Raw genomic sequence first — 19,262 nt, forward strand, 5'->3', positions numbered from 1 at the left:
GTGCTTTGGTTTTATAGGGTTAAACACATTCCTTTGAATGCCCTTTTTCATCCTCTCCACATGCTCTTGGCATGGGGTTAACCCTTTAAAGGAGTACCTCTGGAGCATGTTGGATCTCTAGATGGACTGATAGAGACAGCTGCATCATCCCCAGGGTTCTTACTAAGCTTAGCTCCTATTGGCAGGCAGTGGGCTTTGGCTTACTTGGATCTGATCCATGCAATGTTTCTTCAGTTCCTGACAGCCCTGTAAACTTCTCTTACTTAGAGAGTCTACAATGTCTACCAAACTGGGTGCTATAGTAGAAATGATCTCTGGCTGAAGGAATTCAGTCTCTTGACACCACTGCTGTGACATGGGTCCAGTCTCTGCACTTCAAGTAGGAACATGTGTCCAGCAAAGCATCTTTTCACATCTGTCTTTAGAGATGGTGATAACGTCTATTTATTCTGCCTTCTTGAAGACATTTTTCAGTAGCAGCCCCAGAGCAGAGCTTTGGCCTTGTCATTTGTGGTTTCTGAATGTTAGTGTCTTGATATCTACTTCTCTGACTACACTGAGAGTGCCTGCTTGTGTTATAAACCAGTTGTGTTGGCTAATCTCAGATCTCTTAAGATTAAAATTCTGTGGCTCCTAAAATAATCCAGCAGTTCATGTGTTCCCGTGGTTTAGCTTTGTCACCAATTTATAAGCTGTATTTAGCCTCTGTAAAAACACTGTGCTCCTTGCAAACTAACAGTGGTCCCCTCTAAAGCATGCTTGTCACTTAACAGCTACAGCATTGTAAGAGACCATGGAATATGTAGTTCGGGGTGAAGGGCAAAATTACTTTTAAAAGCACTACAGACCACGCAAGTCTGTTTTAGGGTTCATTTAAGGGCAGATGGCCAACAGGAGATAATCTCTTCTGCCTTCAGTCACAGCTTTGCTCTTTCCCACTTCAGTTCATGGTTTAGCAGTGTATGTCTATGATGTGTATGTGGCTGAGTTTGTTCTATGTGATTTGGTATTAGCAGGACCCCCTTTGTAACAGCTCTGACTTTTCTTAGCAAGAAAGAGATCTTTGCAGGGATTAAGACAATCTGAGGAGCTTGCTCCTCACCCTGATCTTTCCAGGGTGAGTCTGGTAATGCATCCTCTGTGTAAAGAGCTCCTACAGGATGTTATTTACAATGCCTGAGAAGGAATTGACTTATTTCTGTATAACCAGAGTGCTGCCGTGTTCTTCAGCACCACCTACTGACATCTTCCTCTCCCAAGTCCACATATAAGAGGAAGTACACTTCTCTTAACTCACTGGAACTGGATTTCTTGTGGCATTGTGCCACATACGGAGCACTAAGGAGCAGGGTACTTTTCTACCATGCAGCTTGGCTACGATACCTATTTTTCTAGGTCGGGCCAGCACACTTGCCTCTGGAACACATACATGTATGAAGAAAGCATTGAGAGATTGGGTTGTGTCAGCGAGGTGAATGAGTTGGCTTGTACTATTTGAGCTTTTCGTATGGGAACCAAGTGGAAGACCACATTTCTACTCTAGAGTTTTGCCCTATGCTGTTCTATCTTCCTCTTAAATGCTGGAAAGATTGAAACAGATATTTTAAGATTTTTACTGGGAAAAATGTTGATTTTTTTTTTTTTTTTTTGCATGCTTTTATTTTCTTCCTTTTCTTAGCTTTCTGGTAGGAAAGGAATAAGTTTGTTCTGTAAAAGACATAATGGAGCCTATGTGATAAAAATTCCCCCCTTCCTAGTAAAAATGTTGTTGCATTCATCTTCCTGTAACATGGGATAAAAACAGTATTGTGTTTATTGACTTTGGGGAACCACAGGAAAATGACAAAAGTGTGTGTCTGTATTTGCACTTTTATAACTACCTCTGTACAGTAAACTAAGTACTTGCCATATTTAATAAGGAGAAAAGTCCTATTGTGACCACTTAGATGTACAGTTTCTCACATATATTTAGAGCATTTTTGATTTCTGTAAGGATTAATAACTTTCCATGAAAGTAGTTCAGAAGATCAGAAAAGTCTCACTTGGAGCAGCAGCTTTAAGATTCTAGAGCTTTCTCAAGGTGGAGTTCTCCATGTTAAGGCTTAAGTTGCCCATGCTCTGTACCATGTAATGCCTCACAGCTAACCTTCAGGGAGGAAAGACAATAATAATTATACTCTGCATGTCTTTTAATTAAATTGTGGCATTTTATTTGCAATCTACTTTTATTTTAAACATTTGATGTTTGAAAGAATGCTTTGAAAGAAGGCATTTAGATAGCCTCTTTGTGTAGTTTTTTTAAAAAGAAAAGATGTATATGTAGATTCTAGGAGCCCTAGGAAAGGAGAAGAGACATTATTTTTAAGAAATGGAAAAGGACTGATCAACATTTAGATAACTTGAATCAGTAAAGCCCCAGCCTGATGTTCTTTGTATTTCAGTTACTAATATCTGACTTTTTTTTTTCTGATTTAATTTCCTTGCAAGTAATATTTGGGTGTAAGGTCAAGTATGCCATCTTGAACTTTTGTCTTCCTTGCTAGGGAAGTTTATGTTTTATAGTGAGAGACAACTTATCAGTTTGATAAGTTTGCTTGAAGCTGAGGACTGCAGTCTTTTTCTTGGGATAACTCATAGAAGCTGACATTGTGCTCCTCTACCTCTGATTATCCTTTCTTTCATACCGCCTTGTAAAATCTATGGTCTGCCTTTCTTCTGCTAGGGTCTTATATTGAGATAGCTAATATGGATTAATGTTCAATAACTGTGTTTTGTTTTGGCTTTGTTTGTTTTTTGTCCATTCCTTTGGGCAAGTTACAATCATGGAGAACCACTTGAGCTGATAGCAATGTTTCCATCGCTGGGACCTGTTTCAAGTTATTTATGTGTTAAGTTCCTCGAACTGGAGGAGACTGGAGAGTCTCTGAATCCTCGTTCTCTTCTTCAACTGAAAAACCCCCCTATGGTTCTGGTGGCTAGCACTATGTAGCCTCTCCTCCACAAGCTTTAAGAGTAACATGGTTTCTATTTCCTCTAAAATGTGGAAGATTTTCCAAGCTATGCAGTAGCTTTTCTGTGATGCTTAGTATGATATCAAGTATGTTAAATGAATGCACATATTCAGGAACATAACTAAATAGTAATTGTACAGGGATTAACAATTGGTTGTTCTGTTTTCTGGGACTGGGAGATTTCTGAAAAGTTTAGAATATAATGTAAAACGAAAATGTAGTAGGAAGACCTTTTGTGGAATTGGACCTGGAGCACACTAGGTTCAAACAGTCTTTAGGTGGCTGGATAAGTACATTTTAGGGAAACAAATGAGTCTGTGCCTGCTTAATTTAGATCATTGTTTCTATTGTTGAGTTTCATAAAGTCATTTCGTCTGGAAGAGACCTTTAAGATCATCAAGTCCAACCTTTGTCCTAGTCCTACCAACCACTAGATCATTTCCTAAGTGCAACATCTAACTGCCTCTTAAATACCTACAGGGACAGTAACCACCACCTCCCTGGGCAGACCATTCCAATACCTGACAACAAAAAGTCATCCTAATATCCATCCTGAACTTCCCTTGGCACAACTTGAGGCCATGTTTAGTACATTTCTAGTATAAGTTCTTTCCTGAAAATATCGTATATTGCAATGCATATTTCCATGTAGGTCAACAAATAATTACTGTAAGAAATAGGGAACAGGATCACAGGTTTGAGCTGACATATTTCTCTCGTGTATAACTGTTGAGTTTCAAAATGTAAAAAATTATGCAAGTCTGGACATCAGGATAAGGGCTTTGATAATAAAAGCTGTTAACTGGTGATAAAATTCTGTCTTAAGTCCTTTACATGAAAATAACCATAAAGTATCAGTTTAGTTTATTTGGATACAAATTTGGAAGATTAACTCCAAAGACAGCCCTCAGAAGACCAAAAATCCCAGCAGTTTGACTGGAATGTGTCATCGAAAAAGGATCTGTGAGTTAGGTAGGCTTGCCTGACTGTTAGTTAAGAGTTGAATTTATTCTTTGAATTCCTCACAAATTACGTTTTGTGGGGTTTTTTGGTTTTTTTTAGTGGGGTTTTTTTTGTTTATTTGTTTGTTTGTTTTTAATAAATGAAAGATCAGGCTGACTTTCTCCAGTTGGGATAGCCTTCAGATTTACAGTTTCTCAAATGTATAAATTTTTCCATTGCTCCTATGATTTTACTTATTTAGTCCTTATTTTTCCTGTTCTGCTCTTATGTTATAAAAAGTGTTGAGGGAAAAAAAGGAAAAGGCCAAAACAACCCCACACCCAAGGACATCAGAAGAGCAGCTCCGTCATATGTGAGCTGAACCTGGCCAGGAGCTGAGGTGGCACAGCTGAAAGGTCCTCACCATAGCTATTGGCATTGGTTCCTTGTAAAACCCAGATTTCTCTGGAAGGAAAGAATGCCTGTGGTGTTACTCATGGGAGTTTTGAAAACTTATTCATGTCTATAATTAGTTCCTTGCTAATCACATTGCTGTAGTGTTTGGTAGTTTATTTCTGGTAGGTTGATCTCCAACATAAACAAAAAGGTGTCAGAGAGATTATACCAATTCTGAAGCTTCCTGTATGTTTTGAAAGAAAGAGAGGACTCTGCTGCCTGATTCCAGCTTCTGCTAAGACATTTTGTTCATGCTGATCTGCTTTGACACAACATACCATGTGGGAGCTGCCAGGGCTCCCCATGGAGCGGCAGGTCAGCGCCTGGCAGCCTGGGCTTGTCCCACTGCACCAGCCCTGGTGCAGCCTCAGCCCTGGGCAGTGGGAACTGCCCTGGGGCCTGGCCATGAGGGGACACTGGCTTGGTGACACCCAGAGCACGGTGGCATTTCAGGTGTGGGGGGCTGAGGATACCAGGGGCTGAAATGGGGTCCTGGGCCATGGGGAAGCCCTAGGAGGGCTGTTCAGGAGAGTGGGGGGGCCCTCAGGGCCCTAACACATGCTGCATCTCCTGGAGGACTTTGTCCAGCTAAAAGCAGTTTGGCAGTGTTTCTGACAGTGTGATGGGGTGAGTAACATCATAGAATAATGCAGTCATAGAATCATTTAGGTTTGACAAGATCTTTAAGATCATCAGGTCCAAGCAATAACCTAACACTGACACATCCACCACTAAACCACGTCCCTAAGTGCCATATCTATACGTCTCTTAAATACTTCCAGGGGTGACGACTCAACCACTTCTCTGGGCAGTGTGTTCCAAGCTTGATAACACTTCAAGTGAAGGAATTTCATTCATCTCCACTTTGCACAGTAAAATGAAAGCTGTGTGTACAACCCATGTGTAGGAGGTAGGGATGAAGATGCCTCCGATCATCTGACTGTAGGAAGGCATGGAGAATCACAGATTCCTTTGTTTTACGTGCAATGTTACTAATACTGAGCTGAAAGTTCACATGTGTGGTCTGACTGACCTTTTGATTTGTGGTTGTGGATGTGCACATTCTTAACTTCTAGAAGCTCTGCTGACTCCATCTCAAAATACAACGGATGGGTAGTCAAACCACAGAAGCTTAATTTTGAGGTCAGTGCCTTGGGCTTCACAATTAATTTTGTATTTGGAAGCTTTAAAACCAAACTTAAACATAATGATTTGTACTACTTTGGCTGCTGCCAAATTCTCTAATGACTGTTGTTCAACAAGCACAATTACCTTTTGTTTTGGATTTAAAAAAACCTAGAAATCTAATGCAACTATGTCTCCGACATTCTCATGCATTTATCAGTGTAGAGAAGAATGTCAAAAGACAATTTGAGATTTCACCTTGAGTCTTTAAAACTGTGGCTTTGAGAATCTCTTTTGCCCAATGTTTTGGAAGCTTTTCACTCATAAGGAAAATGAGAAAACTTTCACACTAAATGTTAAAGCTGTATATTTTAAGAAGATGTTGTAAATGCAAATTAGTCAGACAATGGTATTTTAATAATCTGTTTGGTGAGGTTAGCATCATATTAGTAAGGGTGTTTTAGAAGTTGCATTATCTGTAGGCAATGTGGTCTCTAGAGATTGGCTGTGAATATGTTAGAAGGCTTGTGGGAGTTATAGATTCATTGCATGGTGGTTGTATTTGGTTGTTTTGCTTGGGGTTTTTTGTTTGGTTGGGGTTTTTTTTGTTTGCGGTTTGTTTTTTTTTTCCCCTGACTTCCTGTTCTGCTATTGAGTTAGTGGATTTGGTAGCTCCTCTCACTCCTTCCATTCTCATCTAAATTTTCTTATTATGCTGTTTGAAAATTGAAAGGATTTGTAATTCTTTGCTATAGTTGGTCATGATGGAAATGTGCAAATCTTGCTTTGTCTCCTTTGCCTGTCTTACCAGCGTATTAACGTCTGCACTTAAAAATGTTCTCTGCCGGTGGGTAGGTGGGTGTCTCTCTTTTTCACATCCTATGCAGACAAAAAAGAAGAGAGAAAGACACATTGTGTTCCAGTTTGTTTTGATATATGAGCTTAAACTAGCAGTTTGTGTTTTTCTTCATTTTTGTGCAATGCCTGAATTTAAAAGAAAAATGTGGAAATGGTAGAGCAGAATTCCTTACAAAATGCTTCATCCTGCTTTCAGTGTGATGCATGGTGAAAACATCAAATTAAAGCCCATTCAGCTGTACCTGATGTTTGCTTCTCATAGCTGCAGTGAGATTAATCTCTTCTCTGACTTGGTGCTGCCTTTATGATACAGAATGATACAGACTCTACTGAGATTCAAGCTGGAATCCATTAGAAAATTTCTTTCAGTTTTTTGTAATCAGCAGCTACTATCAACCTCTCAGCTCTTCCAGTTTGTAGCAGAAGGGTACTGTTGTTTAAGGATTGTCTAGACAGCAACGCGCATCTTTGAGGCTACCTTCTCCAAGCATCAGTGGATCATGATTACTGGAGATGGGGATGGTGGTGGTGTTTTTACCTCTTGAAGCTGCAGGATTATCATTTTTCTGAACCTTGGGTTTGCTCTCCCTTATGGTTTTCTATTTTCTAAACTGGCTTGAAGTTTCCAAAAGAGACAGCTGAAAGCATTTTGTGGTGGTATTTCGTGAAGGTTCTGATGTTTGAAAGGCTAGGGGAGGGTGGTGGTGCTTGGGGGGGCATGAGGGGGGAAGAAGGGGGGGTGGGGAGGGGGGTGCGCTTATGTTGTTTTTCCTCTCTTCGACACAATGGAGCTTTCAGAGAACCTCTCTTAAAAGGCATAGCTACAGCCTTTGTGTGAAGGGTGTGTCTGCTGGCAGGGTTCGCTGATGCAGACAGGCTGGCTGGTGATTAACAAAGGTCATTAGACTTTGGAATCTGGCAGGGGAGTGGGGTGGTGTGTCTTCTGTGCCAAGCAGGAGGGCTCCCCAGGGACAGAGCAGGCTGGAGACCCCTGCCTGCATCACCCCCCACCTCCGTACTCCTCAGCTGAAGTTCAGCTGTATGTTGCCTATGCCTGTAGGACAGTTTGGACCAGTGTCTTGATGCTGTAAGGCTGTGTTCCTGGAATGAACTGTCACATTTGTCATCCTTGGGACAGGGGAACCAACCCTGGGAGATGGTTGCAGGCAATCTGCTCAAGGAAAGAAGGTGCTGCTGGGGCAGAGCAGAGGGACACCAGTGACACAATTTGGGGGGCAGGTCACACAGGAGGAGGAGAGATGTGTTCTGAGGATGCTGATTTTTCAAGCATCACCCAAGGAGGAGGAGGAAAAAAAAGGGGGAAAAAAGAAAAAGCCTGGTGTGCTTGAGATGAAGCTGAGATAAGTGAGGCCATGTTGTGAGCAGGCGAGAAGCTCTGAGCCTCTGAGTGCAGGAGTTGTCTGAGCTAAAATGGCTGCTCCCAAAGCTCAGAGGACTAGGGCAGCTTAGTGAGTCTTAAAGCTTCAGTGACGCAGGGGCTCATATCTCTTGAAAGTGTGATAAACACATTCAGCAGAGCTGTGGCTTGTTTGGCTGAGATGAAAGGACTAAGCTTGGGGGATGGGTAGTGAAAACTGGATGATCTGCTTTTCTGTGAAGTGCTCTAAATGCAGGAGTCGTCTGCTCCATGGAAAAATTTGTTTTCAGGTCTAATGGACTGTGCTAAAGGAGACGTGGGGTGGGGCTTCACTCACTGCTGTAATTTGATCCAGAGCAGATAGCAACCTCTTCCACACAATTTGGTCTGGTGCTTGCACATAAAAGCTTGAGTATCTCGATTATTGTAACTTTGTTAGCTGAAAAGAAGCTGGTGCAGCCTTCATTTTCTTTATTGGTGGTGGGAGGGAGTAAGGGGAGAGAAAGGACACAGTGCAGCTTGCAAAGTAGTGTAGGTAAATATGTGGAGAGCCTCTCAGACTGTCTAGAATTTGACTTGCTAGAAGTTTGTTTTAGCAGGCTATCAGAAGAAGTATTCTTTCATACAAAATCCTGATGCAGTACTGTCTCTTGTTTCTTTACCTTGATGTTTCGGAGCTTTCTCCTCATTGTGGAAGTAGCTTCACACTCTGCGTATAATAAAACACAAGGAATTTTCAGTGTTTTTGGCTGCCTTTTTAAAAATGCTCATTTTATCACCCTTTCCCAGCACAGCACGTGGAAACTTAAAGAAGTAGTTCCTATGTTAGTAAGGGTGTTCTTGTACCTAAGTACTGCACAGCTAGGGTAGGGGAGGGTCTTTTGTCTTCTTGTGCATTATGCCTCCTCTCTTTCATGGCACCGTGTATACGTACAGTGCTGTTGTGGAATTAATTGGTCACAAGCTGATTTACCATAGTTCATGTGACCTTACCTGATGTTGCTTTGTACTTCAATGTGTGCAGGGCTTTTGGGTATATCAAGGAAGTCATGATGTCTCTGGGTCTTTGTAACTCCTGCTTCTTTTGTACTTTGTCAGTATTCCCTTTGCTGCCTTTTTTTTCCTCCAGCCCTTCTCCATTCCCAAGTCTGCTAAGGCACAAAGATCATGTTCTCAACATAGACCAAAATGAAGCTGTAAGCCTTTTAATGAAAGTAGAGATGCCCTTAAAAAGCTTGGTGGATGTAGGGCAGAGCAAGTCATTCTACCTTGGGTTCCTGTATCTGCATCTCACCTTGCAGTTATGTCTAGGTTTTTTACCAACATCAGGATTGATAGGATGTTGAGAAGAAAGACTTGCATCTTCCTGTAAAGGCTCGTGATCTGTGGCAGTGAACCATGGATCAACTTTTAGATAGGCAACTTTGAGAAAGATTAGAGTGGGTCTCATAAAGGCAGAAGCCACTGTATTCTGATAGCAAATTTTAGTGTGTGACTGGGAATAAGGTATTGTTTCTCTGGCATAGGAGTTGTGGTCTTTGAACAAGACAAACTTCTGAACAGCAGCCCTATATCTGTGTAATGGAGAAGCCAAGAGGACAAAATCTATTGAATCAGTGGTTACCTGTCAGAAAATTGGTTGTCTGTAGACTTGAGTCAGGATCTTATGAGTTACCTGGATAGGACTTTATGTGAATCTGAATTGGTGCCTCTTAATACAGTAAGTGGTTGGGTTTTACACCACAGTATTTGCAGAATCTCTGGGACTGACTGAGTCATCGTAAGCTTGTTTTTCAAGATTTGTTACAATGGCATTTCTGTAAAACATATCTCTCCTTTCTTCCCCCCTTCCCTTGTGTTTTTTTCTTTACAGAATTTTCTAATGTAAAAAAAGATCATCCCTAAACCATGGAGGTGCTCCAGTGTGATGGCTGTGATTTTCGAGCTCCATCTTATGAAGACCTAAAAGCTCATATTCAGGATGTTCACACTGCTTTTCTGCAGCCAACTGATGTCTCTGAGGAAAGTCCTAGCCAGCCAAGGTCTGGTTCCATGAATGCTAGCAACCAGACTGAGGTTGAGTTTTCTTCTGTAAAGGATGAATTTACAATTGCAGATGAAATAGCAGGTAAATCTCAACCCTAAGATTAATCTCATCTCTAAGATCTCAACTCTAACTCCCTATTTTACATGTGTCTTATTTCAATGTGATGTAATTACTACTTTCAGTGTGCTAGCTTCAGCCATGTTTGTTCTGATCACAGCTTCTTCTGCGAATGCAAGCCTAGAGGGTGGTTTTATTTCCCAGCTGCTTTTCATATAGTTCTTCATATTGCTTATTGGTTTTCAGATTTTCATTATTTTTCTTTACTACCATGAACCATCTCGAAATTTTCATTTTTGTTAGTGTACTCAGTTTTTCCCCCAAAAGATCATTTTGGAAATCATATATCCCTAACTGTATACCAGAGTCATATGTGTAGAAATTATGCACAATGGTTATTTTTTTCTCTCCATTGCCAGGTATGTAGACCTCACCATAACTAAGTGAGGGAATCCTGGTGGGATTATTATCTATTCAGGATATGGTTGCATTCTTATGCGTACAGGGTGGGTGGAGAAAAAGCATTTTTACTTGGTTTTACTTATTTACATATACACCTTAATTCTCATTTTAGGGCAAAATGCAACAAGTCAGATGGGGACTGGAAGTTACTATAGCCAGAGCCAGACTTTCTATGGTCAGCACATGGCTCCAAACCCTAAACCAACCAACAAGTTTTTCCAATGCAAGTTCTGTGTGCGTTACTTCCGTTCCAAAAACCTCCTCATAGAGCACACACGCAAGGTTCATGGAGCACAGGCTGGGGGGAGCTCAGTGGGGCCACCAACTGCTAGTTCTCTAAATTACAACATCATGATGTATGAAGGGTTTGGCAAAGTTTTCAGTTGCCAGTTCTGCACCTACAAGTCACCCAGGCGCGCGAGGATTATTAAGCACCAGAAAATGTATCACAAAAACAACCTGAAGGAGAGTTCAGCTCCTCCTCCTGCTGCTCCTGCTATGTCTGAATCAACATCTGCTTCTGTGCCAGTGCAGGAACCCTGCAAGGAGCTGCCTGCAGAGGTGGTGGAGCGGAGCATTTTGGAATCCATGGTCAAGCCCCTGACAAAGTCTAGGGGCAACTTTTGCTGTGAATGGTGCAGCTACCAGACACCTCGAAGAGAGCGCTGGTGTGACCACATGATGAAGAAGCACCGCAGCATGGTAAAAATTCTGTCAAGCCTGAGGCAGCAGCAAGATGGAACCAGCACACCTGATGTACAGAGTAAGAGTGCCCAAAGTGCCTCTCCAAACTCTAATTATATCTCTGTCAATACAACAGGACGTGACATATCAAATGCCAATGTCTCAAACTTCAGGAGTTCTATGGGTAATTCCCTTATCAGGCCCAACTCTTCCACATCTTCCAAGTTTTCTTCTGTGTCCTACCCTCAAATAAAGCCTAAGCCACCTCACAACTCAGGCATGGTTAATTTGTCTGACAGATCCCGCTATGGAATTGCTGATATGACGAATTCTTCTGCTGACCTGGAAACAAGCAGTATGCTAAATGACTCCAGCTCAGATGAAGAACTAAATGAAATGGACAGCGAGAATGGCTTGAACTCCATGGATCACCAGGCCTCAGGAATGTCTGCAGAGCAACTGATGGGATCTGATGGCAACAAACTATTGGAAACAAAGGGAATACCCTTTAGAAGGTACATGAACAGGTTCCAGTGTCCTTTTTGCCCTTTCCTGACGATGCACCGCCGAAGCATTTCCCGTCACATTGAGAACATCCACCTGTCTGGGAAGACAGCTGTGTACAAGTGTGATGAATGCCCTTTCACTTGCAAGAGTTCATTAAAGCTTGGTGCCCACAAGCAGTGTCACACAGGAACAGCATCAGACTGGGACACTATGAACTCTCAGACTGAAAGCATTGCCTCTTCTTTGAATGAGAGCACAGTGTCTTATGAGAGTGGGAACGTAAATGGCAGAAAGTCAACTGGAATGATGGAACCGATGCAGCCTCAGCAGCAACAGCAACAGCAGTCACCCCAGCCCCATTCACAACATCCATACAAATGCACAATGTGCAATTATTCCACCACGACTTTGAAAGGCCTCAGAGTTCATCAACAGCACAAGCATTCATTTTGTGACAACTTGCCAAAATATGATGGACCACCATCGAACACACCACAGGAGAATGAGGCAGATGCTCACTCTTCTGCAAGCACAGTGAAGAAGAGCCAAACCTCCATCCTCGGGCTCTCATCTAAAAATAACTTTGTTGCAAAAGCCCCTCGGAAGGTGTCAAATGACTTCCCCTTAGATCTCTCTCCAGTGAAAAAGAGAACTAGAATTGATGAAATAGCCAGCAATCTGCAGAGTAAAATCAACCAAAACAAACAGCAAGAAGATGCTGTGATTAATGTTGAAGATGATGAGGAAGAAGAGGAGGACAATGAGGTAGAGATAGAAGTGGAGTTAGACAGAGAAGAGGAACAAACTGAACCAATGATAGAGGTTTCCGGTTCTTACGCACCCCAGCAAATGTGGGGCAGAGAGGCTAATGATTCCCAGAAGGAGACAAACTTCAGAAGCATGCAGCATGACTACAGTTCCACCAATGGAGCGGAGATTGAGCTTACTTTATCTGAAGATGAGGAAGACTATTACTCTTCTGTCAGCATGAAGGACCATCAGAGCCCTAACGCCTCAGTTCTGGGAAGCCAGTCAAACATGTATGGTACCGATCAGAACAATGAGAATTCAGAGTTTAATGATTCTGGCAGGCTTTACTACTGTAAACACTGTGATTTCAGCAACAAATCTGCCAGGAGTGTTAGCACTCACTACCAGCGAATGCATCCCTATATTAAATTTAGCTTTAGGTATATCCTGGATCCCAATGATCACAGTGCAGTATACCGCTGTCTTGAGTGCTACATTGACTACACAAATTTTGAAGACCTGCAGCAGCATTATGGGGAGCATCATCCTGAAGCTATGAACGTACTGAACTTTGATCATTCTGATCTGATCTACCGCTGCCGCTTCTGCTCTTATACAAGCCCAAATGTTAGAAGCCTGATGCCACATTACCAAAGAATGCATCCCACAGTGAAAATTAACAATGCAATGATATTTTCAAGCTATGTTGTTGAGCAGCAAGAAGGGCTGAACACAGAATCTCAGACACTGAGAGAGATCTTGAATTCTGCTCCAAAAACTATGGCAACCTCCACCCCTGTGGCTCGCGGGGCTGGTGTGCCAACTGGTTTTAACAAAAGTGCCACCAAGAGTTTTAGTCCTGAATGTGAAAATCAGAAGGACTCTTCAGTCAATAGTGTGGTTGTTTACGACTGTGACGTGTGTTCATTTGCAAGCCCTAACATGCATTCAGTTCTGGTGCATTACCAGAAAAAGCACCCTGAGGAAAAAGCATCATACTTCAGAATTCAGAAGACCATGCGTGTAGTCTCTGTTGACAGAGGCTCTGCCCTGGCTCAGATGTCTTTTGAGTTGGGGACACCTGTCTCCCCAAAATTGTCCAACTTGGCATCTCAACCTCCACCTCCCCCACCACCATCCTCAGACCTCACCACTGAACTCTACTATTGCAAACACTGCTCATACAGCAACCGCTCAGTTGTGGGAGTGCTTGTCCACTACCAGAAAAGGCACCCAGAGATAAAAGTCACTGCCAAATATATCAGACAGGCACCCCCCACTGCAGCGATGATGAGGGCTGGTGAGTTACCTCCTGCTATTCAGAGGCCACCAGTGTCAATGCAGCAGTTGAGCCGAGGTGGATCTGAGACCTCTGTGAATCCTCCTGAGAACGAAATGTTCTTCTGCCAACACTGTGATTATGGAAATCGGACCGTGAAAGGCGTGCTTATTCATTATCAAAAGAAGCATCGTGACTTCAAGGCTAACGCGGATGTGATTAGGCAGCATACAGCCACCATAAGAAGCCTTTGCGATCGCAGCCAGAAGAAGTCAACTGGCAGCATGCCTGCTCACACCTCCAGCGCTGAGCGGGACAAATCAAAGCTGAGGGCCCTCAAATGCAGGCAGTGTAGCTACACATCACCTTACTTCTATGCGCTGAGGAAGCATATTAAGAAAGACCACCCAAATCTGAAGGCCACTGTCACATCCATTCTGAGATGGGCTTTTTTGGATGGCTTGATAGAAGCTGGTTATCACTGTGAGTGGTGCATTTATTCGCACACAGAGCCAAGTGGTTTGCTTGTGCATTACCAAAGGAGACATCCCGAGCATTATGTTGACTATACATATATGGCAACTAAACTCTGGGCAGGTCCCGATCCTTCCCCTCCTGCCCTGGTGATGCCAGCAGAGATAAAGACCTATAAATGCAGGGACTGCATTTTTGAAGCCTCTTCCATTTGGGATATTACTAATCACTACCAAGCTTTTCACCCTTGGGCCATGAATGGAGATGAATCTGTGTTGTTAGATATCATTAAGGAGAAAGATGCTGCTGACAAATCCATCCCTCAGCCTGATGAAACTGGGGCCAGGATGGACTCTGAAGACCAGATAACATCATCACAGATGGATCAGGATGCAGAGTGTCCAGAGGATCCCAGCCTTTCCCAGGAAAAAACTGTCCAGCTGGCTTCTGCAAACCCTGCCATCTCCTCCACTCCCTATCAGTGTACAGTCTGTCAGTCTGAATACAACAATTTGCATGGCCTCCTGACACATTATGGCAAAAAGCATCCCGGCATGAAGGTGAAGGCTGCGGACTTTGCTCAGGATATAGACATTAACCCTGGGGCTGTATATAAATGCAGACATTGCCCGTACATTAATACGCGTATTCATGGTGTCCTCACACACTACCAGAAACGGCACCCATCTATAAAGGTCACTGCCGAAGACTTTGTGCATGATGTGGAGCAGTCAAATGATATTGCTCAGAATGACGTAGAAGAGACAAACAGGATTTTCAAGCAGGGCTATGGTGCTTACCGGTGCAAACTCTGCCCTTACACCCATGGGACGCTTGAGAAGCTGAAAATTCACTATGAGAAATACCACAATCAACCTGAATTTGACGTTTTTGCCCAGTCGCCACCAAAGGTGTCTGCCTCAGTGGAGCCAGACATGGTGACGGAAATCAAGGCTTCCCCAGAAATTGCTGCTGAGGATATTGGAGAAGTCTCTGTGCCAGCACCTCATTTCTCCAGTTCTCATTTAGTGTCTCACACAGTTTTCCGGTGTCAGCTCTGCAAATACTTCTGTTCCACCCGGAAGGGGATAGCGAGGCACTACCGCATCAAACATAACAACGTTCGAGCACAGCCAGAGGGCAAGAACAACCTCTTCAAATGTGCATTGTGTTCCTATACCAACCCTATCCGTAAAGGGCTTGCAGCACACTATCAGAAGAGACACGACATTGATGCTTACTACACTCACTGCTTAGCAGCCTCCAGAACGGTAAGCGACAAACCAAATAAAGTGATCATTCCATCTCCTCCCAAGGATGACACTCCTCAGTTAAGTGAGGAGCTGAGGAGGGCTGTAGAGAAGAAGAAATGCTCACTTTGTTCCTTCCAGTCCTTCAGCAAAAAGGGTATTGTGTCCCACTACATGAAGCGTCATCCTGGTGTCTTCCCCAAGAAGCAGCATGCGAGCAAGCTGGGGGGTTACTTCACTGCTGTATATGCCGATGAGCATGAAAAGCCAGCACCAGCCGAGGAGAGAAGTGACTTTGAAAAGCCCGAGGTGGAGACTGAGGCACAGGAAATTGAGTGGCTTCCCTTCCGGTGCATCAAGTGTTTCAAGCTTTCCTTCAGCACAGCAGAGCTGCTCTGCATGCATTACACTGACCACCACAGCAGAGATTTGAAGAGGGACTTTTCCATCCTGGGAAGTGGCACCCGCTCTCAGAACCCCATCTACCAGTGCAAACACTGTGATACAAAATTGCATAGCACGGCAGAGCTGACCGCACACTTGAATGGTCACAATGAGGAATTCCAGAAGCGTGCCAAACGTCAGGAGAGGAGGAAGCAGCTTCTGAGCAAGCAGAAATATGCAGATGGTGCTTTTGTAGATTTCAAACAAGAGAGGGTAAGGATTTGTCTGTCTGGTCTCTTTCCCTGCTCCCCTCTCCCTGCCAGGGAGCCTACTAATATCCATTTGCATGTTCTCTTTGACAGCCAAATGGCCACAGGCTAATGAATGACTGAGCATGCCAGTGAGCTCCATAAGCCAATTACATGTTCTGCTTTAATTTCCTCATCCATCCTTCATATCTCCCTATGTTCTGCAGTATAAGCCCTGCTCCTTCCTACTTCTTCCTTCAGTATTTTCTTTATCTTCTTTCCTTCCTCTCACCCTTCTGGAAGGCCATCTGCATCTGACAGTTACTTGTTGTTTTATGGCAAGGCTGCCATGTACTTTGTTGAGGATTCTTTACAAAATGTTCCATTCCTCTCTTCAATATACCTCTAACATCAGTTTCCTTCTTAACCTTTTCTCTCTCTCAATACTTCTCTGTTTAAGTACTCGACATGAATCTGATCTGTTGACTAAAGCTTTGGGCAAGTGCCTCATAAGCAGAAGACCAAATTATGCTGCTTCTCTTTCCTGCTTAGCCCCTTGCTTCTGCTTCAATTTGAAATACACCATCGAAAAGCCCCGCACAGCTTTTAGGGAACCCATGGTGTCATGAAAAGGCACAGTTTCAGCCCAAACTGAATGGTCTTTTGGAGGACCACTATTGTGCAGAAACTGAAGGCTTCCCCTGCACAGATGTCTTGTCCATTCATTCTAGAGGTATTAGAAGATGTCAACAAAAATTGACCTTGCAGTTCTGCAAAAGAGGACATATGTACATCAAGCCTTCATGTGTACAACTTCCTCTAAGGTGAAAAATCAGAGCTGTGTTACTGAAAATGATATAGCAAAGCATACTTAAGTCATTTATGTTTGTGTCCTTAAACAGGCTTTTGGACACCTGGAAGATATTTCAAAACTTAAGGAGAGGAAGGTGGTTGGCTACAAATGCAAATTCTGTGTGGAAGTCCATCCAACACTTCGAGCCATCTGTAATCACCTCCGCAAGCATGTCCAGTATGGGAATGTCTCTTCTGTGTCAGCTACAGTAAAGGTAAGAATTTTTAAAATGTGATGAAGGGTTACTACAACTTCTTGACTGTTTAAAATAAAGGGCTCATTGAAAACCTCTGAAGGGGTTTTGCGAAGTTCAACGGGTTTTGAACCAGTTACTCCAGCTTGACATGATGTTTTAATTTAATACTAAGTTTCTGACGTGTATTTGGTTTATTTTAAGATGTTTTAACTTTTTTTCCGTTCTTGATTCAGGATCAAAAGACTATTTAATTCTCATTTCTTCTCAGCCAAAGAGGAGTCGATGTCACTGATGACCGAAAGACTTGGTTTCTGAGCAGGATGCTTTCTCTCAGCTATTCTGGGCTACTTTTCTTAGTTAAAACTTGAAAGTTTTTCCTGTTTTCTTATTTTTTCTGGTTTGTTTTGGGTTTTTTCCGTTTCTTAAGAAGAGAAAGTGTGCATATGCAAATGTGCAAAGTTGTGTGTGGTACACATGAGTTTTACCCTCTGGCTCCAAACAAAACGTTCAGTGGCTAGCTGAGACAGTGGTCCCATTCGGGTGGTTAAGTGTAAACATATTGTTCTTTTCTCTCTGTGAAAGGGGATGCCTTCTAGGATGCCTCTTGATGATAGACCATGCTCCACAGCACAATGTTGAGGATATTGGCAGGAGTAGTGAAAGTGCAACAAGGCTATGGGAACTATCTGGCTAGTTGTAGTAGCCACTCATGCTGCAGTGAGCTCTTGGCAAAGACTCCTGCTGCCTGCCTAAGGACGCTTCTTTGGTGACATCATCTGCTTGTTGTGAGGAAGCCCAGTGCTTCATAGCCTAACTCATGCTACTGGAGAGAGCTTTCATTGCTCTACCACTGACCTTCCTTTACCTTACTTGATACAACTGATAAGTTCAGATGCTTCCCTCCTAACTGATCATTCTGTCTTCTGCTTGCTTATTAGTGAAGTTTACATAGGATCAATGCTTTCTTAGTAGAAATTTTGCAGTAAGGAGCAAAAGCTGAAATCCATGGCTGGAAGAATGTGGTGGAAATACTTTTATAGGTTATTAAAGTTGCTGCAAACGTACATGCTCTAGTTAGAAAAGGGAAAGTTTGGAAAGAGAATAAAGAAAAGATTTTTTCTTACTGCTTTTTTTCTTTTAAAGAGAATTCTAGGGTATTAGAGTACTATCTTCTTTCCTGTGAATTTGACACAGACAGTCTACTATAGAGTAGACTACTGTATTAGTCTGCAGAGCAGCTACACTGTAAGCTAGAGCAAAGTAAACTAAAGTGAATTTGCTCGACGCTGCATATGTGATCAAGTTTAGAAGATTAACATCAAGAATGCTGAAAGACAGTTGAGTGAGTTTCTTGACTTTTTGGCATTAGTTGACCCAGATTTGAAGTGAGATTCTTGAAGAAGTGAGATTCATTTTTCATACATATGCATGTATGTACATAATAAATATAATGACATTTCTCTATCCCAAGAGTAGGCCCTTTATTTCAGGAAGATACTGAGTTTGTGTAGGGATATATGTAGATAAGCAATGCAGTGGGAAATCTAGGCATCATAATGAACACATAGGAAGACTGAAGGGCAGAAGGGAGAGAGAATGGATGGCTTTGGTGGGGTTTTTAGCAGGAAGCTGAAGATTTTTCAAACACAATTTTGATGGAGGGTTGCGAGGGAGTCAAAGACTCTGGCATTATGGAATGTACAGAAGCTGATACAGGAGCATCCTTGGAAGATGAAACCAGGCCTGGGGGCTACCACTGCAGCCAGTGTGACCGCATTTTGATGTCTGTGCAGGGTCTGCGATCTCACGAGAGGAGTCACTTGGCTCTGGCTATGTTTGCCCGGGAAGACAAGTACAGCTGCCAGTATTGCTCCTTTGTCTCTGCTTTCAGGCACAAGTAAGTTGTGGTTTTTATTTTTGTTTTCAAGAGAAGCACAAACTAGCACTACTGTTTTGTAGGTTGACATTGAAGAGTGCATTAAACTTGATCTTGAGCAACACTTTTCTCAGTGTTTAGGCATTTTCCATGCTGCAAGATCTCTGGCCATTCTGAGTGGCTATTTAGAAAAGGTTTCGTCTTTATATCTTCCTGAATTTATTTAAGCCTTTTTTTTTGCATGTAGGGTAAATGCACACAAGGGAAATAATGAGACTTCATTCAATAGGCAAATAGTGAAGCTCACCACTTGTTTTTGGCATGTGGCCCCAAAATGGGGTTTGTGGGATATTTTCCACTGCTATCTTAGACTAACTCGCAGGTATGTGTTTTCTCTAATTTCTGGAGATATAGATACTTATTTA

General features: G+C 42.6%; 1 protein-coding gene across 5 annotated transcripts in view; it reads left to right on the plus strand.

Annotated features, from left to right (window-relative positions):
- ZNF462 (zinc finger protein 462) overlaps window positions 1-19,262 on the plus strand; it is an 87,776-nt gene that overhangs the window by 30,278 nt on the left and 38,236 nt on the right. For 4 of the 5 annotated variants that reach the window (XM_062019240.1, XM_062019242.1, XM_062019244.1 and 1 more), the window contains exons 2-5: window positions 9,644-9,898; window positions 10,449-15,937; window positions 16,815-16,979; window positions 18,755-18,858. In XM_062019240.1, coding sequence (XP_061875224.1) covers window positions 9,679-9,898; window positions 10,449-15,937; window positions 16,815-16,979; window positions 18,755-18,858 — 5,978 coding nt within the window. In that variant the 5' untranslated portion in view covers window positions 9,644-9,678. The remainder of the gene's footprint in view (window positions 1-9,643; window positions 9,899-10,448; window positions 15,938-16,814; window positions 16,980-18,754; window positions 18,859-19,262) is intronic. The other variant, XM_062019243.1, reaches the window with a different exon arrangement.

This window comes from Colius striatus, chromosome Z (assembly GCF_028858725.1).
Source record: "Colius striatus isolate bColStr4 chromosome Z, bColStr4.1.hap1, whole genome shotgun sequence".
Lineage (NCBI taxonomy): Eukaryota > Metazoa > Chordata > Aves > Coliiformes > Coliidae > Colius > Colius striatus.